Genomic DNA, 19,098 nt, shown 5'->3' on the forward strand with positions numbered 1-19,098 from the left:
TCATTTGGTTGTGCTTATAAATCATGAGAACATGAATATTTGACATGTATGGGGGTCAAATGCTAGATTGATGGAACAACATCCTACCCATTGGCTCATTTCATTTAAGTCTTGGTTTTGATAAATTCGTTCCCTTTGACATCCCATACACAGCAGTTCAAAAGAGTACAATGTAAAGAATCAACTATCACACCTCTGACATCAATGCGGCCAAGATGCCACATGCATGCAAAACAAAATCGGCATACCGTCTGTCTTCAAGTCTGTCGACTGGAATGAACATTTCTGAGCGGATATTATACAGGAACAATCATGACAACAACAATACCAGTAGCAACCACAACAATAGAAAAAAGAATGAGATCCATCAATTATATTCAACACAACATCATCTCATGCAAAAGTACAACTCAGTTTTGCAAGTCTTATGCATATCTTTTATACACACTATCGATATATCATCCACATTGGCTTGATTGCATTCATATTAACTTATATTGTATCACAATTTGTACAAAGGATTTTAATTGTCTTTCCTGTCATTGCAGCTCCTTTGCCATCAGAATAAACACATCCACCAGCAATCTTTGAACCATAATTCAATATTTTTTTATTTATTTATTCCATTCATTTGTTTGTTTTCATTCATTATCAGAGAAATTACTTATGCCGCATGATGGCGAATTCTTCTTTCAAGTAGATAATTGTAATTGCTCACACATGTAAAACACCCTCAAGGTTTTTCTTTCTAAAATTAATTTGTAATTTATCATAGTCTAAGAACTGAGCTTCAAATTTGACAGACGTCCTCTGAAAGTCAAAATACCCAATTAAAATTGATATATTCAGGATGCAAAAGTTGATATGGCATCTAATTTTTTAAATATAATGCATTGCAAATGCTTTTTCAATCCTATAAAACCGAAACAAGATTCAAACTGCAAAGTAGCAGAACCCAAAATATGTATCTGTATGCATATCCATTAGAGTGTATCAGACAATTTCTTTAATGATTGAAAATTGACTTCTTCAGGTAAACGTGTACCTATTCTATGTGTGTCATTTGAGATTTGCTTTTCAATAGTTATTTATCTGTCAGTTTGTGAATATGAAATTTATACAAGTGTTCTTGTTTAGTTGTGATATAACTAGAATTTTTAGAGGTTATAAGTTTTCCTCCGGATAAAAAGGAAAAATGTGAAAGTAGAATTTAAAGCTCAAGTTGTACTTATTTTGGTTGATTGTGAAAAAATGTTTCTCTTTCACACTCAGAAAGATGTATCACTGGGTTTTGCCACTTTGCCTTTAGTATTCAAGGGCAAAATGTATATTAATATAAAATGACATCACACTGATCACAGGGCTAATGTTTACAACAGTTAATTTGTTTACAGGGTAGGGAACAATCACACATTTGATAGCCGTAGCATTACTGACAGCGTCAGGGTTTATACTGCATCAAAAACTTACATGTAGTTGCATGCTTGGCCCCTGCCACACAAAATTCTGCTACCTGCATCAAATGTCCTTGTTGAAAAGTTCTCTATTTTAAGGTATTTATCAAGGTAGCCTGCCTTTGGAACAGATATCCAGACTCAAACTTTTACATTATTCTCTTGGTCTCCTAGCTACCGGCTCATTTTGAAGCTGACGGAGTAAAAATAGTTTTTACCAGCTTAGTTTTGTGAAAATCAGGAATTTTATTTTCTCACATAGGGATAACACAGGGATGGTAGCCATTTTGAATTTGAAATATTGATAAAAATTGGGTAATTTGTTTCTCTCATGGCAAAATTTGTATGGTGACCTGTGCTTTTTATTCTTGATTATAAAAGAGAATGGTTGAAAGTTTGCTTGATGAAAAGTTTTCATTTTCAAAGCGCAACTACCGTAAATTACAATAATCTTACATCATAGTATCTACAGATAAGCTTAATGCCTCCTCCAATTTAATGTTATGATCAAAACTCGTCTTTTCTCTCAGAATTCAGAATGTCAGATAATATAACGTGACTAGGTAGTAAATTAAGAATTGAAAGAATCATGCATACAATAGATTTACCGGTATATGATGCTTAATGCAATAAAAGTGGCAATGTTTCTTTGTAATATTTTGTGTACATCTTCATAATCATCAAAATGCACACTTTTTTCCCATTTTGCAAGATCCACTCATTACTCAAAGTTTCAATAAAGTCATACAGACCATTAAAAATGGCATTTAAAAACATGTTTAAGGTGACAGAAAGACAATGCACCTGCAATTACTGTAAATTTAAGCCTTACATGTGTGAATGAAATTAATCGTATATTCTAGCTTTCTTTTCTGAATTTTCATAGAGCAGATACCCTGTGAGGGTTGCATACTCATCATTGTCACTGTACAAAGCACGTCCACTAGAAAGTCTGACCCATACTTCATCCCCTTCCTGCAAATCTATGATGACACTGTTAGAAGCTGCACCATATTGCCGTTGTCCAGAATTACTTACAAAAACACATGGCAATTTCTCATTATTTTTCATCAAACAAATATACATGTTGTGAGGGGTTGCGTGTCTCATACATGACATCATAAAGAAATACACACCACTGATGGAGCATGTGAATTTACCAGTAGACAGACTGTAACCATTGCCTACATTTGCATAAACCTTGTTGTAGATAACAGTTGTGTCTTCTGACACAGGTCCCAGTATTGACGTTCTTGATGCTGAAAATGCTGCTCTATTTGGATGTTGTATTTCTCCAGCTTGACCTTTATCTCCCTTCTGACCTTGCTGTCCTGGTGGTCCTTGCTGCCCTTTAGGTCCCGTTTGTCCACTTTGACCAGTACTTCCCTTCTGTCCAGGGTCACCTTGCACTCCTTTCGGACCAGGCTTGCCCTGGACTCCTTTCTGACCCATCTGACCATTTGCTCCATAGTCACCTTTATCTCCCTTTGAACCAGGACTTCCTTTCTCACCATTTTGACCCTTCAACCCAGGAGTGCCTATCGGTCCAGGACTGCCAGGAATTCCTTGAAAAATGTCAATAGAAAAATTTTTTGTATTATGAATGTGTGAGTATATACCTATACACACATATATATATATATATATATATATATATATATATATATATATATATATATATATATATATATATATATATATATATATATATATATATATATATATATATATATATATATATATATATATATATTATGGACTTTGCTGTTGCTGCTAGGAAAATCAAAAGGGAATTGGAAGTTCTGTTTACAGTATCAGTGGTAAAATAATGATAATGACAATAATTAAAAAAAGAATAATCATAAAATGAATAAAATACCGGTATAAGACAGGGAAGAACAGAAAACAATAATGATTTCCTGATGTCCCTGTAATAAGGTAGCATACATTGGGCCTCATGGATAATTTTGGGACTCTCAAACTTTTACAATACTTTGTTGGCCTAATTGTTGTAGGGGTTCATTTTCAAGTTCATGCATTAATTTTTCACCAGCTTATTTTTGTGAACACGAAAATTTTATTTTTCCCCATAGAGTTAACACAATGTTTGAGCTATGTTGAATTTTAAGTGTCGGTAAACATTTGGTAATTTGTTTCTCTAGTGACAAATTTTGCACAGTGACCCTGGATTTTTATCGTTCATTTTGAAAGGGAATTATTTGAAATTTTTTCACAGAAAATTTTAGCGAAGTTTTAAACTTTTAATTTTGAGGCACCTACTACCCTAAACTTTCAGAATCTGACATCATATAATAAATTAAATCTGACTTAGCTGTGATACCTGGAATACCAGGAACACCATGGATAGAGTTGGTACATTGTTTTGTCTGAGCCTCATGGAGTGTGTCAGCTGAGTCTCGGCTTTCGGGTTGTATTGTCTCCGTCTGACTGTGCACACTCTGCTCCTCAGCCAGACAAGTTGAAAGCTGATGTAAAGTAGCAATGATGCAACACTGTAGCAAGATGAACCGCAAGGCCATGGCTGATGCTGTAAAAAAATATAGAAGATGCATTTAATTTTATTGATTTGTTTCAATTCTTTGAAAAAATGTAATTATTCTAGTATTTCCGTAGACTGTCTAAGGTATTTCGTAGATCTGAAATGTCTCAAGAAAATTATGCTTTATTTTAGGAGGAAAACCAAACCATTGTAGAGTTAAATAGTGTCTAGCAAAAGTAATATATATATATATATATATATATATATATATATATATATATATATATATATATATATATATATATATATATATATATATATATATATATATGTATGTATGTATGTAATTTCATGAATGCGCTGGAAGCTGATGGCAACAAGTCAGCAGGTGTGAGGGACACAGATATATGCACAAATATTCAGAAATATCCAAATATCCAAACTTTCAGAAATGTAATTTTCTTCTCTTCATGATACAAACATACAGTTGTCTTTGTCAGAGACATTGTGCAATTTTGTGCCAAAACGTCATTTCTGTTTTGATGTAGTATTGATGGCAGATGACTGTAACTTTTCAGTTTGTAAAAAACTAGTTGTTTACTGACAAAAGTAGTTTTGTCTACAAAGTACTCATTAGCATATCTGTAAGGTTTTGGCATAAGTTTTTCGGTATGTGTAGTGCAATTATACCTGTGGTACGTGCATTGCATTTACAAAATGTGGTACAGAAGTGCATGTATATTAACTTCAACTTGCCACGGCTAACAATATACCATGTAGCAGTACATGACTGATCAAGGGACCAGACATAACCACTGGATATGAATGAACGCTTCAACCGATATATGTCATTATCATTGATAAGTTTCTGTTGAAGATATCAATTGTTGAGAAACTTTGAACTAATTTTCCAGCCCTCCTGAACTTGTAAGTGCATGCATCCACATCACACCAAAATGTTTCCTCAATAAGGCTATCACAATCTTTGTTTGAGAGACATTGTAAGAATAAACTTACCAAGGAGCGTACAACTGCGTAAAAACAATTATCTGGTTATAATGAAGTCTTTGAATAGAATCTTCTGAGTTCTTGTCCTAGGTACTGTCTGCATGCAACCCTTTTATAGATGTACGCAAATTCTGATGATTCTGTTTTTCTGCTTCTTGGTTTAGATTTCTGACCATATTTGGAGATTTTAGCCATGTTTATCGCTTTTTGGATAAATTCCAGATGTGCCGCTTGCCACAGTGTATCTAATCAGTTAACAAACTGTTCATTAATTAGGCCTTTTAAAGTTTTCTTAAACCTATGGAGAGTGTTTTTACCATAACATAACCAATTGCATGCAGTGTTGGAATTTTATCTGGAGAGTCCCCGGAGTTGTTATGTGTGTATTTTGAATGTTTTCTGCGGTACTGCTCTTACAGGCAAATTACAAAGATGGACAAGGCAGCTGACATTTGTAGTTGTCCCTGCTTTGAGAATCAAAGCCTGTTTATCATAATGATTGTTTCAGTTGATACTATAATCTTGCCTTCTGTGATTTCTAATCTGAACATCTATTTTTCATAATGTTTACCACTTTGCAACAATTTTTTTGCGGTTTGAATTCACAACATTCTCATTTTATGGTCAGTTAATTCCGCCTTAAAATCTCTTTTCAGTTTCCAAAGTCATTATAGTGCAAAGAGACTTCACGGTTACTCGTCCATGGACAGTCAGCTGTTGCATTTAGTTGTTGAATCAAATTAGGTGCTTTTCTAGAAAATTATTCCAGAATGAATTTTAGGTGACAGCTGGATTCAACTCTTTCCTCTATAATGTTTGTTCAGTAGCATGAAAGGTATATATTTGAAGATCTGTCGCTCAAGGTACTAAAACCAATGAAATCTGAAAGATGGGCTAATTTAAAGAGGTGCAAAAGCTTGGTCACATAGTATGATTAAGATTGCGTTGAAATAATTACGGTATACTTTCACTAGTGTGTTTTGAAGCACTGAATTAACTGCCAGTATGGTATACGCCTCAAAAGTGAAAGACTTAAACTTTTGCTTGAAGTTTCCCTAAGGAATATCTCAACCAATCAATAAAATCAAGGTTCACTGTGCACATTTTGATACTAGAGAAACAAATTACCCAAGATTTGCCGATATGAAAATTCAAAATGTCCACCATCCCTGTGGTAACCCTATGGAGAAAAATAAAATTTTCAAATTTCAAAAAACTAAAGCCAGTGAAAAGTTTTCTTACACCAATAGCTTTAAAATGGACTGCCACAAGTGCTATTATCAGAAAAGAATTGTAAAAGTTTGAGAGTTTGAATATTTGTCCCGAGGCACGTTCTACCTCAAGTTCAAAAAGAGTTCAAGACATACTGTACGGTGAAACAAAATACATTTGCTGCTGTGATGGATCTATAGACATGTACAGTTGAAGCAACAAATACGTTACACCATGGTTGGTTGCCTTCACAGTTTACTATAGTCAGTACAGACATTCCTCCTCTGGCGTATAGACATCAGTAAACTTTGGCATGATTAAGAAATTGAATATTGGAAACTATTAGTGCAGGAGTTTTGGATACCAATTAATGTATACATGCCAGTCAAAATAGCAAATACTATTATATACATCCAGTAAATGGCAAAAAATTGTATTCTTTCAAAGATTTTGTTAGTTTTGGGAAAATAGGTATATGATTCGGAAACCACAGTAACACTGCTGCACTCCCCTAATCTGATTGGATTGATATATACTAAGGGGAAACACATACAGACAGACAAATGGCAGAAAGGAACAGAGAAAAGGGAAGGTATAAAAATATCTGGGACCCCCCAGTATCTTTGACCTGCCACCACCTTAAAAAAAAACACTGCTTAGTATATTAATATAAAACACCTTGTAAAAAGGAAATGCTATTTTCTAAACCCTTTATGTAGGAAGTACAGGGTAGGTTTTGTGTGGCAATTATAGTCAAGGTGAGAAAGTTGGGCAATAATTGTCAATTTTACAATGCTTTCTCTACAATCCATTGGTTTCCATTGGTATGATAATTGTCATGGAAATTTCCAGAAACCGAAATGCATGGATTGATGGATTGGTATCAGTATATCACACACTATCGTGAAGCTATGATCTTGCAATATCTGTCACAATGTCTGGTTGTTACATATACCGTATCTAATGCTTCGAAGAATATCATCAGAAATAGCTAGGGTATAATATATGGTGTTTCATGACAGATCAGTTACATAAAACCCACCTGTGAGTTAAAATATGATTCTCTTTCTATCATTTCCATGGAGATTTGAAACTTAGGTGACCCATTATTGCCCTTATTTCTCAAGGATATGACTTAAATTTCTCACTGAGATAAATCATAGTCCTGATCGATGCATGAATTTTAAATTAGAACTGTTCATAATGCTAACCCAATCCTGCTGATTTCAATAGCCTATTAGTTGTGAAAACACAATACCAGTTCATAAAATTATTAAAACAGTGGTTATGTTACAAGACTTGTTGTGAGAAAGTTTGATACTAATCACTTCACTTAAGCGCTACATGATGGAATATGTAATGTAAATATTTAAGATACTGGGACCAGATTCGATTAGTATATAGCTATTTTTCTGGATCCATATTTGCCGTTTGCCTATTTTAGTTTCTGTAATAATTAACCTGTAAGTCAAGGCAAAAAATGAATGAATGAATGAATGAATGAATGGGACTTGAGTTATGTAAATATCATTTGGTTGTGCTTGTAAATCATGAGAACAAGAATGTTCAGACATGTATGGGGTCTCTCTGTCTCTCTGTCTCTCTGTCTCTGTCTCTCATATATATATATATACACACACAAACAAGGACCATCAATTATATTATTTCACCTGTGCAGGCACAGGATCAGTACATTAATTGTGGCGTCTTCATTATAACATTAATTTACCAGATGTGGCATCTGCATTTCATGCATACATAGTATATCAAGGACATATGGTTCACAAATGACATAAATTCAGTCTTGTGAATAATCTCCCTCTCAAAATACCCTTAATAGTGACATGTAGGGCACAAACTTAGCTCCCAGCCACTACAATTTCTGACGCCAATGATGTATTTTGTAACTTATTTGGAAATGTTATAATTATAGCAAATTGTCAGCCTCAAATGTTTATGACAGTTTTGGTGGTATTTCAAATTTCTTAGAAGCCTATATATTTTGTGCCTTATGTTTACCCATGGTATTTCAAATTTCTTAGAAGCCTATATATTTTGTGCCATATGTTTACCCATAGTTTACGAACGGCAATTAGAAAACTACAAAAGCAAACTGCATTAGCCATCTGGATCCTCTATAAGAGAAATGAACTAGAGAGAGCTTCTCTGAAAGTGTGATCAGTTTTCAAAATACTGGTATGTTCTCTGATATTAAAAGAAAACAGTGACGTACGTTATACCAACACAAATTTTGATTTTGAAAATTTACATTTATCTTCCAAGAAACAACAGTTAAATAGCGCTGATCGCAAATGACGTCACTGTTCTCTCTCATTAATATGCATAATAAAACATTTGTCCGCATTTTCCGCATAAACGACGAGAATAAAACCTGCGAGTGTTAGAATGGCTATTTAGCGTCACACTTATTCGTATGAATTGATGACTGAGACTAAAAGCTGCAACAACAGCCGCGCATACAACGACAAAATTTGTCCGAATTTCAGCATATTTGTCCGAAAGTCGCGCGCGTGCAGCTATATTTAGTAACAAACCCGGAATCGCGATCAACGCTATTGTTGTGAACAGTTGTAAAAAATTCATATATTTGTGCATAACTTATTGCAGTTGTCTTTTTACAGAAATTAAGATTTAACTGCCTTTGAAAGAGTACATTTAGTCTGAAAGAACCAGCATATTATGTATTAAACATCAACTTTCATCGTAGGTAAACAATTTTATATTTTATGGTCTAACAAGTATTAATATCATCAAATTTGATTTTTAGGAATAGTAAAATGATATTGAGAAAAATTCATTTGTATAAAATTAATTCATATAAATTATAAATACTATCTCATAATCCAATTTTCAGAAGGGAGAAGTCTGAATTTTAATTTGCTACAAAACAGTTATTATCAATGTAAACATTAAGCCACATGAGTTAAAAGTAATTTTTTGGTTGATCCCACATTTTGTTGGGTGGGGAGCGTTGACCATGTCTTACAGTGAAACCTGACAACTAAAACACCTTCAGGAATGGAAAAAGTGTCCTTAATATAGAGGTGTCCTTAATAGACAGGTGATATTCTTTTCAAATTGTTACTCTCTTGGTTTTGATAAATCTGTCCTTAAAAGAGGTGTCCTGATTAGAAAGGTGTCCGTAAGGACGTTTTCACTGTAGTTGGTTTTTAATACCGAGTATTGTCCATGTGCTCACCGAAAAATGTGAGATAGTATTGCTTTGAACTTTGGTGACTTGACGATGTTATACATGGTACAGGAAAATTTACCTACACGTATAATCCTCCTCAGTGACCCATTCTTTGAAAGGGACTATAGTATCACTGGTATTAAGATAGCAGTGATAGTATGATTGGGGAAAATCTGGTGAAAAAATGCTGATACAAATGATTTTACCAAGACAGCTGTTAGCTATAAACTCCTTGAGTGTGTGTTGAGCAATAAAGTATAAAGTATATAATATTCAAGTGTAAACTGATAAAAAAAAGTGATGTCTTTAAATTGTTTACGTTATAGCTATAGAATTTTTATCATCTGGATCTGCCATTCTGACTGCATCAATTGCACCATTAAAGACTGACTGTTGTATATCTGTATAAATGTTAGATTTTAATTTGGACAAACACATGCTAATTAAAGCAAAAACAAAGTTCAGTCAATTTTCTTGCGTTCAGAACACTTACTGATTGCAGCTTTTGAGTATAAGCTCTATACTTGACATCAATATTGCAGGCTTTTGAATCAGTATTACAATGAAAATATGGTTTATGGGTAAAAATGGTAATGTACAAACAGAGCAACGTTACACACACTGACAGGTTTGTCATTCTAGCGTGACAAGTTTGTACATATTGAATAGAGAGAGTGGTTAAATGTCAAGAATTGTCTATCCTTGGTATGGCCTCAAAGAGATTGTGTGACAAATGTTATCCCTCCCATTATCAGCAACATGGACTTTCATCATGATTACTCATTGAATCTCATTTTGAACATGCTGTAAATTTCCCGTAAGGTAATCTACCAAACAAAGAGATTTGTCAACATGATACATTGAACTGTCACCCGACTGACATAATTTGTAGATCTAGCTCAATGGCTCCAATAGGCTGCGAAATGACAGTTGGGTACACAACGTTCCCACGATACGCTCATCAGGTGGGTTTCTATGTTTTATTGGATTTGAATAGGATATCTTTTCAATCCATAGCAGTGTTGCAAAACAGTTGCTTTCAATTTCCACAGAGACAGTGATTTCTGTGTTTGCATTTCAAATCAAAGTAGAAAGATAGTAAAATGTTATTCAAAATAACAGACATTAGTCAAACTGTTGTGTTATTGCTCTTATTGTAAATTTTTAACTTTCAATTTAAGATTTCTTGCTTTCATTCAAAGGAAAACCATATTTATACAAGTACAGCAGAATCTTATGACATATTATCCTGAACTCAGTCCAAAGCCCAAATTATTTTTTACCATCAATGGTTCACTATTTCCAAAAGCCAGACACAATAAATCCTACAACATTTAAAAGCTTAAATTTGTTCATGGACATGGAGGCTGTTCTGCCAATTATATTATTACCATAATGGTTTTAGCAAAATGGCTAATTCTCCTTCCCTTTTAAAGGACCAGTAGCTGTAATTTTCTCTGTTTTTTTCACTATTAATGTTTTTAATGTCAGCGACCCTTTGTTCAATTTGTTCTGCTACCATGCAATTGCACATGAGTATTGAGGTTGTCAACTCAGCCTGTACATACGGTATAGACTGCACTGTTTATTGTTGACAAGAGTGTCAAATTCTGGTCTGCAGGTCCGGAGACTAGAATTCAAATGTAAACAATAACAGCGGGTACATGTGTGTATGCTGTGTTGACAAGCTAAGATGTTCGTGCTTCATACTTTAATTTGGGTGTAGAACAAAAACATACAAAACAAAAATAAGTTATATCTATCAAAAGTTACAGCTTCTGGCCCGATAATTAGGTGTAATAATTCAGGAAACAGTGGAAAGAGCTGATCATCAACAGCAAAACAGGGCATAAAAGATTTCAAGTTAAAACTAAAAGAATTGATAAAAGGCACAAATAACAGTACCAATGATTACAGTAAGATGATTACCCTCTGCCCTTTTATGATATTTTTCAGTTAAAATGAGTCATTTTACCCCAACCACCATCTTCGCTTGCTCTTGTCCGGGCAGCTGGTTCTTCCCAGTAACGGAAGATGGAAGCTTCGGAAGTAACGGACCTGTGCGAGTGGACGATGCAAACCACATGTGAGGGGTTCGCCAAATGTGTTGTAAATTTGTATACCTTCAATGATGTCCTTAGTTCATTTAGGGATGTCAGTTAACTTTTCCGCAAGCCATGGCTGATGACCTACACTAATTGAGTACATCATTGTGCTTAACTTTGAAAAGGATCATTGTCATAACACTAATGTTTGAGAAGTGGCAACTCAGCAGTTTCCAACCCATATACTGGTATATATCAATCAATCGATTGATCGATCTATCTGATCTACCTACCTATGTATCTATCCATCTGTGTGTGTGTGTGTGTATGTGTGTGCGCACGCAGTCGTGCGCTATAGCTACATAGATATATTAAAAATTTACATCACAAATTTCCTTAAAAGTGCAAATTATGTAAATTTCACCAAACCATCTTTCAAAATTTAATACCACACTTCTACCTTACATCATAACAATTTGTATGAGAGACTTGAACGGTGCATGTGCTAATCAAACAACAGTACAGTCTACTGTAAATTTTAATTTACTCATTCTACATTCTTTGGGGAAAGAATTTAATAAAATGACTCTGGAGGGGCATATCTTTAACCTGTTCACCCCAATTTGCCTGTAAACAGGTCCACAATCACCATTTATAACAATAAGTATGGACCAAACCATGGTGGTGAAAGGGTTAATACTTTATCTTAATTCCTTCCACTGAATATCTCTCTGAAAATGAAATCTGATTGTGACCTAATTTATTAGAATTCCAATTTATGATAACAGTGACAGCAATATTAAAGGAAATCACAGCATATCAAATCAAGATCAACTTCTGTAGAACCATGTGACCTTTGACCTCTTCATAAAATTTTCACTGTGGGTGTAAAATAATTATAATTATCCACCATAGGAGTGAGTTGTTAACTCTCCTATGTGCATATATTGAAAATGAAACGCAGTGCTCATCAATAACACTCACAATGATATTTACTCAGACCCGCTCAGGGAAAGCAGTATCCACGAATGATTGCTGTGAGTTCAGAATGAGGATAGATTATGCTGAGTGGAATGATATATGGTGGAATTCAGAGCTGTTTTCAGTGTATCCCATATGGTACAATAACGTCTCTTTTGATAAATTAAGAATAATGGTTTAATTTCCATGTTTTCAATAACACGGGTATCTGCCGCATATTAATTGATCCTGTGCTTCTCAAAGTGACATTTATACTTTCCATAAATACACTCAAATTACTGATCAGGCAGCCTCTGTGGGTAAAGGAACGTTATCGATTGTGTAAACATACAGAATATCAATTTCTATCAGCGCATTGGATCCTCTGCAGGTTTTTATAGTCACCGAAAATTGATCAAATTGTTTGCGATCTCATGTGAAAATAAAATATGTAACAAATGTCACAAACGTTTTAAATGACAATAATTGTTGAGAAACCTGTAATAATACCAAACATTTATATAATATTGACCTCTTTGGTTTGCGATATTTTCCTGGTTTTAGTGTAGAGAATCATCTTGGCATTTGATCATCCTTGTAGGTGAATGCAAGCAAATTACACAATCTCGTATAGAACTAAGTTTTATCTTTCCTTTCTTTATGCTTGATATATGCCTATAAAGGGTACCCTAATTACCATCAGGTTTGGCCCAAACCATTGTTTTCAGTGGTTATTGTGGATCGACTGTTTACAAGGAATCTGGAATGAACAGGTTACTGTAATAAGGATACATAGTGCTGAGTCAGCTTATTCTGTTGACTTGCATATAGACATGATGAAAAAATGCCATGTAATAATTGCCAGTTTCTCAATACACAAGTATGCCATGTATATGCTTGATTTGAAAATTCTTTCTTTAAAAAACCCCTTAGGAAATTTGCTGACTCAGCACTTTTTTCACAAATTTTTGGTAGGAAATTGTTCTGCATTGTAATTTCTTGTTCATAATATCTGTTTAATATCATAATATGTGTGTGTTTAGAATGTATGCCAGCAGGAAATGAACAGTTACCGCAATCAGCTACCTGCTTCTGTGAAAGTTGAAATTTCTAATACTCGATCGTGCGTACTGTGAAAGCAGTCTGTTTGACTGAGGTAATGGTTTTAGTTGTTTATTTAGTCAAAATAAAAAGATCTATCAGCCTTCATTCAGCTGTTCTGTGAATTTGGTTGAAGGTAGATAATATTTTATGTCTAGTTGGAGTGGATTGATGCATGGGTCCCCAAGTGGTGAACATCAGTCGATCTGAAGTCAACAACCTGTGTCCTATGAGTAGCTTTGCCATTTCCATTCACACCTGTACCTGACAGTGATACTACTAGGGACTGTCCCGTAGGGGCTAGGTCACAGATGCAGATACTCTATTAACGTCATAGCGACCAATTTTGCATAACTTTCAGCTGATGCAATGTGTGTGCTCCAAAGTCCCAACTGGGAATTTATTCCCACCTGAGGTTAAGCATGGACTGTTAAAAGTTGTCAATGCATCTGGTTTTGAAAATGCGAAAGTAAAAAGCTGAAGTCCTTAATTTATAGGCACATTGTTGATGATCTTGCAATTATGAAAGCTGTAGCCTTTGCAGGCCAGTGTCACTGTATAAATCACTCAGCAAAAGTTTATCTATTTTCATCAAAAACAAAAAATGTTTGCATATTTTTTGACAATAATCATATATACCCAGTTGCTTCATTTCATACTTTTTCCCAAATCAATGAAATTGCATTCTACACCATGGCAACAGTCTCAAAGACAAGAAATTCAATGTATTTGTCATGTAGTATGTTATTTGTCCACGGATCACCATAGTTTCAGAAATCAAAGTGAGATAGCTATCAAGACAATCATTGGACTACGTCCAAAGCAATAAAAAGCTGATTTTAGTTTTTAGCTATTATAGACTATAGTCTATAGAAGCTATTGGGATGGGTATCCGTCCGGCGTCCGGCGTCAGTCTGTATGTATGTATGTATGTATGTATGTATGTATGTATGTCCGTTTGTGAGGCGTCCGTCCACTCAAATATCTTGAGAACCGCAGTACTTACTGATTTGATATTTGTTGTGTAGATGAAAAATAGGATTTTGAGAAACTTTTTTTTTTAATTTTTTGATATTGTTGGAAATAGGCAAATTAATGCCAAAAAAGGCGTTTTTGGTAAAAAATCTTCTTCATAACCGCTGGTCAGACAGCTTTGTTATTTGGGTATACAGGTCCTTAAGGATAACCCAACTTAGATTTGTTCAAATTGTGATGAAATATGCAAAGGTGTATTTTTGAGGAATTTTTTTGTCATTTTTGGTCAAAATTTGACTTACATTGTATGTAATTCTTGTACTGTATAAACCCTATCAATTCACCAGAAAAAAATAATTAAGGCCAGAGAAAAAAAATCTTGTTCATCGGATTTTTTGGACCAAGTCCCAGGAGCGGCGAGCGAAAATTTTTTTTTTTTTATTTTTTTTTAGGCCGAAGGTAAACGCGGTTCTCTGGCATTTTTGCACAGATGCAAACAAGGAAGATAATTGTTTCCCTTTTTACCAGAAATATCTCAGATAAGAAACACTGATACTGGTAACTGAATACAATACTATATTTCCCAACAATAACATAGGCCATTACATTACAGTTAGTGTTTGCACAACATATTCTGAGTATTTCAACATTCTCTCAGAATAAAATGAAATGTACAGCAAATCACTGAAATCCAACAATTCAGTATTGTCCTTTAATATTGTCCTGGTGGACCTAGCATCTGAGTTCTTTCATTTTACTTTGGCCCCATGTTTTGGCCTCTTTACCACTGTCTCTACACATTTTACACAATGGTCTAACAACACTGTACTGTGATCGGAATGAAGTTATATAGTCATCATTCAGATCGTACTTTAACATCGACGCAACCATGTGTTTTGTCATTGCCGTAAATTTTTATACTTTCGATGCAATTTTCATTCAATCGGACGCACCGTCAATCCGCTGTCACGATCTTGTTGAATAAATCGCCAAACGTAATATCAGGACAAACACTGAATACTAGTAGCGTCTTTGGAACTAACTGTTGGCCATCACGTCGAATGTTGGCGGTCAAATTAATACTCACGATGTGACATGTACGAACCTTTACAAAACGAGGAAATTTCTGGCCAAATCGACCCACTTTGCGTCGTGATTCGCCAAATTCAGACGTCACAACAACGTGTTGGCGGTCAACTACGTCGGAAGTCTCATTCAAAATCCCGTGCCCGCGAAAACCCGACAAAGTGTAGGGCGCCACCAGCGGCAGTACTAAAAATATTTGTAATGCGGAAGTAAGAATTTGCCGCGATCGAAAAAAAAAAATTCCAAATACGCCAAAGTAGAAGCGGCGATTCCGATGAACAATTTATTTTTTCTTCCTGGCCTAATATGATTTTAAATAATTGAATTAATTGGGAAATCATCAAAGCCAAAATAATTTTAGTGTAGAATTATCAGAAAGTTCAACTTTTTTTGACAGTTCATAGTGAGATGCCTACCATCTTGGAGGATTAAAACATGTAAAGGCAACTTTCCTGAATCCCAACTTTGACATATTCTGAACCGTCATTTATTGTGCCCTGTACATGTATGTTATCTAAAAGAAATTGCTCATAATAGTTTGTCATGATAGGGTGGTCAAATAAATAGAGATAGAGAAAGTTCTAATTTCCATTTATGGTTGACTTGGTAAGGATAAAATAAAATTACTCTTTGAGGAAAAAAATAGAGTGGTCAATTAAAAGAGTGGTCAAAGTGATAGGGTTTTTATGGTAAAGCTGGGCTGTAAGATTCCTCATGTGCTATTTATAGCAATTATGCAATCTGTGTAAACAGTGCAAGAAAGTGTTACATGATTCCTTATAATGCTTTTGATGACCTTGAACTTCTTAAGTTTCAAACATTTGTCTCTTCAGTGTGCTTTCTCTGAGTACATACAGTCTCAACTTATTCAACAGAACAAACTTACAATGTTAATTTGAAAGTTAAAATGTGCTTTGTTAATAGGATGGAAATACTGATAAAGATAACCAGCTTAAGATTCTTTATAACCTGACAGATACATATATGCTGTTTTCTATGACGTAAATCTTGATGTAAGCAAGTCTTGTTTACTTTAATTAGAATGTAATTAACTCTCGTTTATTAGCTAGTATAGACTAATATAGTCTATAAAAGCTATTGCGATGGGTATCCGTCCGGTGCGCACCGTCAGTCTGTATGTATGTATGTACATGTATATATGTATGTATGTATGTATGTATGTATGTATGTCCGTTTGTTAGGCGTCCTTCCACTCAAATATCTTGACAACCGCAGTACTTACTGATTTGATATTTCTTGTGTGGATAAAATATATGATTTTGAGAAACTATTTTTATTAATTTTTTGATATTGTTGAAAGTATGGAAATTAACACCAAAAAATCTCCTTCTTCATAACCGCTGGTCAGACAGCTTTGTTATTTGGTATACAGGTCCCTAGGGATAACCCAACTTAGATTTGTTAAAATTGTGATGAAATATGCAAATCTGTATTTTTACGGAATTTTTTTTTCCATTTTTGGTGATGTTATCCTGAAATGAGCTATCAAAGATATCCACCTTCTTCATCAATACATGTGTCACAAAAGGTTATTCTCTACATAACGCAGCAGAGCTCTGTCAACTGTTGAGTCGCTTGTTTTTTCAAAACTGCTGGTCAGACAGCTTTAATATTTGGTTTACAAGTCCCTAGGATGACCTTAGTGAGATAATTTCATACAGTCATGTATCCATGTCTATAGTAGCTTCAGGGACTTCGGCCCTATGTTTAAAGATTTGTGAGAAACATTTGTCAGTCTCATTTCTATTATCTAATATCCGATTTTCAGGAACAGTGTTGACTGTTTTTATTGTCAAAATTTTATGCTGGAATTGACTGGATTGTACCACACATCTAAGCGTCATTTGTTTGCTCCCTATATTAGATTGTCAATAAGACTTCCCTCCAAACAAAATTTATACGTCTACTATTAGTTTAAAAGTAATAACATAATGTGAACTCAGTGTGGAAAACAACAATAAATACAGTTAGACATTTTTGTCGGAAAGTTTTCAATATGAAATTTACAACAAAACTCATAGAAACTGTTATAAAATCTTCCTCGCTATATGTAAACTTTAAACTTGAGATACACACTCTCAAAGGAATTGCAGGTTTCAGTTTGATGATGAAACCTGAGTGTAATGTCATCGTTCAGATGAAAATCTAATTAGATGAATACTTCTTAGGGCATACATCAGAATTTTATTAAATTGATAGCAGATTTCTAGAGAGTGAGAAAATCCAATGAGAAAATATAAAATGAATACAGATCTTTTCCACTAAACTTTATAATTAGTCTGAAGTGGAAAATATCTCAGTAGATATAAACACAATAAATTACGTTTCCCTTGTGTGATTCCAGCATCCGATTATCAATAATAAAGGTTTTTCACATTCCATGTTTTAAAAAAACAAGTGTGATTTATGAGTATGAATCGCAAATGATTCCCCAAGGGCATCATTACTTATATTGAAATTTATTTTGACAGATCTCAGTGGATATATACAGTGCGTTTCATGAGACCCACTTTGATGTTTTATAAAATGGATAATCTTAAGTTGTTCTTGTACATTCGCCAATTTCATGGTCTCTCGTCCAATCAATCATCAAGTGATGTACGGTATTATGACACAATTGCAGTGAAAGCCTCGGTCGTCCGGAAGTTTGTTTTCTGATGCACATTCTGTGATGTACGTATGATCTGAGACATGAACGAGATACAACAAAGGGCCAATACACGCACCACCATTTTGCCCATATTTTTAAATCACCAGGTTTTAAACTGTATATATGAGCTACAAAAAGAGGTCATCACACATTTCAAATCTTAAAATCTGGCACTGCCTCAGTTGACCTGCGTCGATTTTCTTCAATGGAAATTAATGTCCTGTCTGCAGTCTCCGTTAGCAGGTTACAGCAAAGAGATTACTATCAGACATTGAATACTGGACTAATTACTTGCAGTATATATTGTTCAAAGGTGTCAATAAAAAGTGAAATCTGCAGGATGCATAGAGCATGTAAATTTTGTCATGTACAAGCCTTAGAATAGCATCCAACTTTGCAGTGCTAGCCATAATTAAAGCCCCAATTAATAGCTGTGAATGTGTAACAGACTTAAAATATCCTCAGTTTTCCAAGGGTTATCTTCGAATAAGACCCATTAAAGACTGTAAAAGTGTATAACACTGTACATTCAAAAGTTTTAACATTATCTTAGATTTGCAGCCACTTTCAAAAACTAATCTTGTGACACGTACATTCAAGTAAATGGCATCGTATTTGTTTCTTAGATGATCTTGATGTGTATGTGCATGAAATACTGTCTTTTTGTACTTTTCCACGGGGTGCCATTTTTCGACTGCAACACCTGAGTGTTTATTATTTAACCAGTTACAAAGTGTAGGTGCGGTCCAAATCAGTGAGCAGTATTAATACTACTGGTATACATGTACATATCTGTCAGTTAATTAGCACATTTACACGAACCAACTGTGCTTTGCATGAAAATAATGCATAAAATTGACAGCTATGGGGCT

The 19,098-nt window shown here is 34.4% G+C and overlaps 2 protein-coding genes across 2 annotated transcripts in view; one reads left to right on the top strand and one right to left on the bottom strand.

Moving 5' to 3' along the window:
• The window catches only part of LOC139121821 (myogenesis-regulating glycosidase-like), a 65,929-nt gene that overhangs the window by 12,962 nt on the left and 33,869 nt on the right, over positions 1-19,098 (top strand). The window lies entirely within an intron of this gene.
• Positions 587-5,079, bottom strand: LOC139121820 (complement C1q subcomponent subunit B-like). Its single transcript, XM_070687023.1, has 3 exons — positions 4,972-5,079; positions 3,796-4,002; positions 587-3,019 (listed from the first exon to the last, which is right to left on the bottom strand). The coding sequence occupies exons 2-3, from the start codon at positions 3,992-3,994 to the stop codon at positions 2,301-2,303; spliced, it is 918 nt and encodes a 305-aa protein (XP_070543124.1). The 5' UTR covers positions 3,995-4,002; positions 4,972-5,079; the 3' UTR covers positions 587-2,300.

Source organism: Ptychodera flava, chromosome 21 (genome assembly GCF_041260155.1).
Source record: "Ptychodera flava strain L36383 chromosome 21, AS_Pfla_20210202, whole genome shotgun sequence".
NCBI classification, from domain to species: domain Eukaryota; kingdom Metazoa; phylum Hemichordata; class Enteropneusta; family Ptychoderidae; genus Ptychodera; species Ptychodera flava.

Excerpts from the sequence above, each read along its gene's own strand:
- LOC139121820 (XM_070687023.1), bottom strand. The coding sequence starts at position 3,994 with ATGGCCTTGCGGTTCATCTTGCTACAGTGTTGCATCATTGCTACTTTA. Across the intron at positions 3,020-3,795 it reads TGGTGTTCCTGGTATTCCAG|GAATTCCTGGCAGTCCTGGA; the intron begins GTATCACAGCTA and ends ACATTTTTCAAG.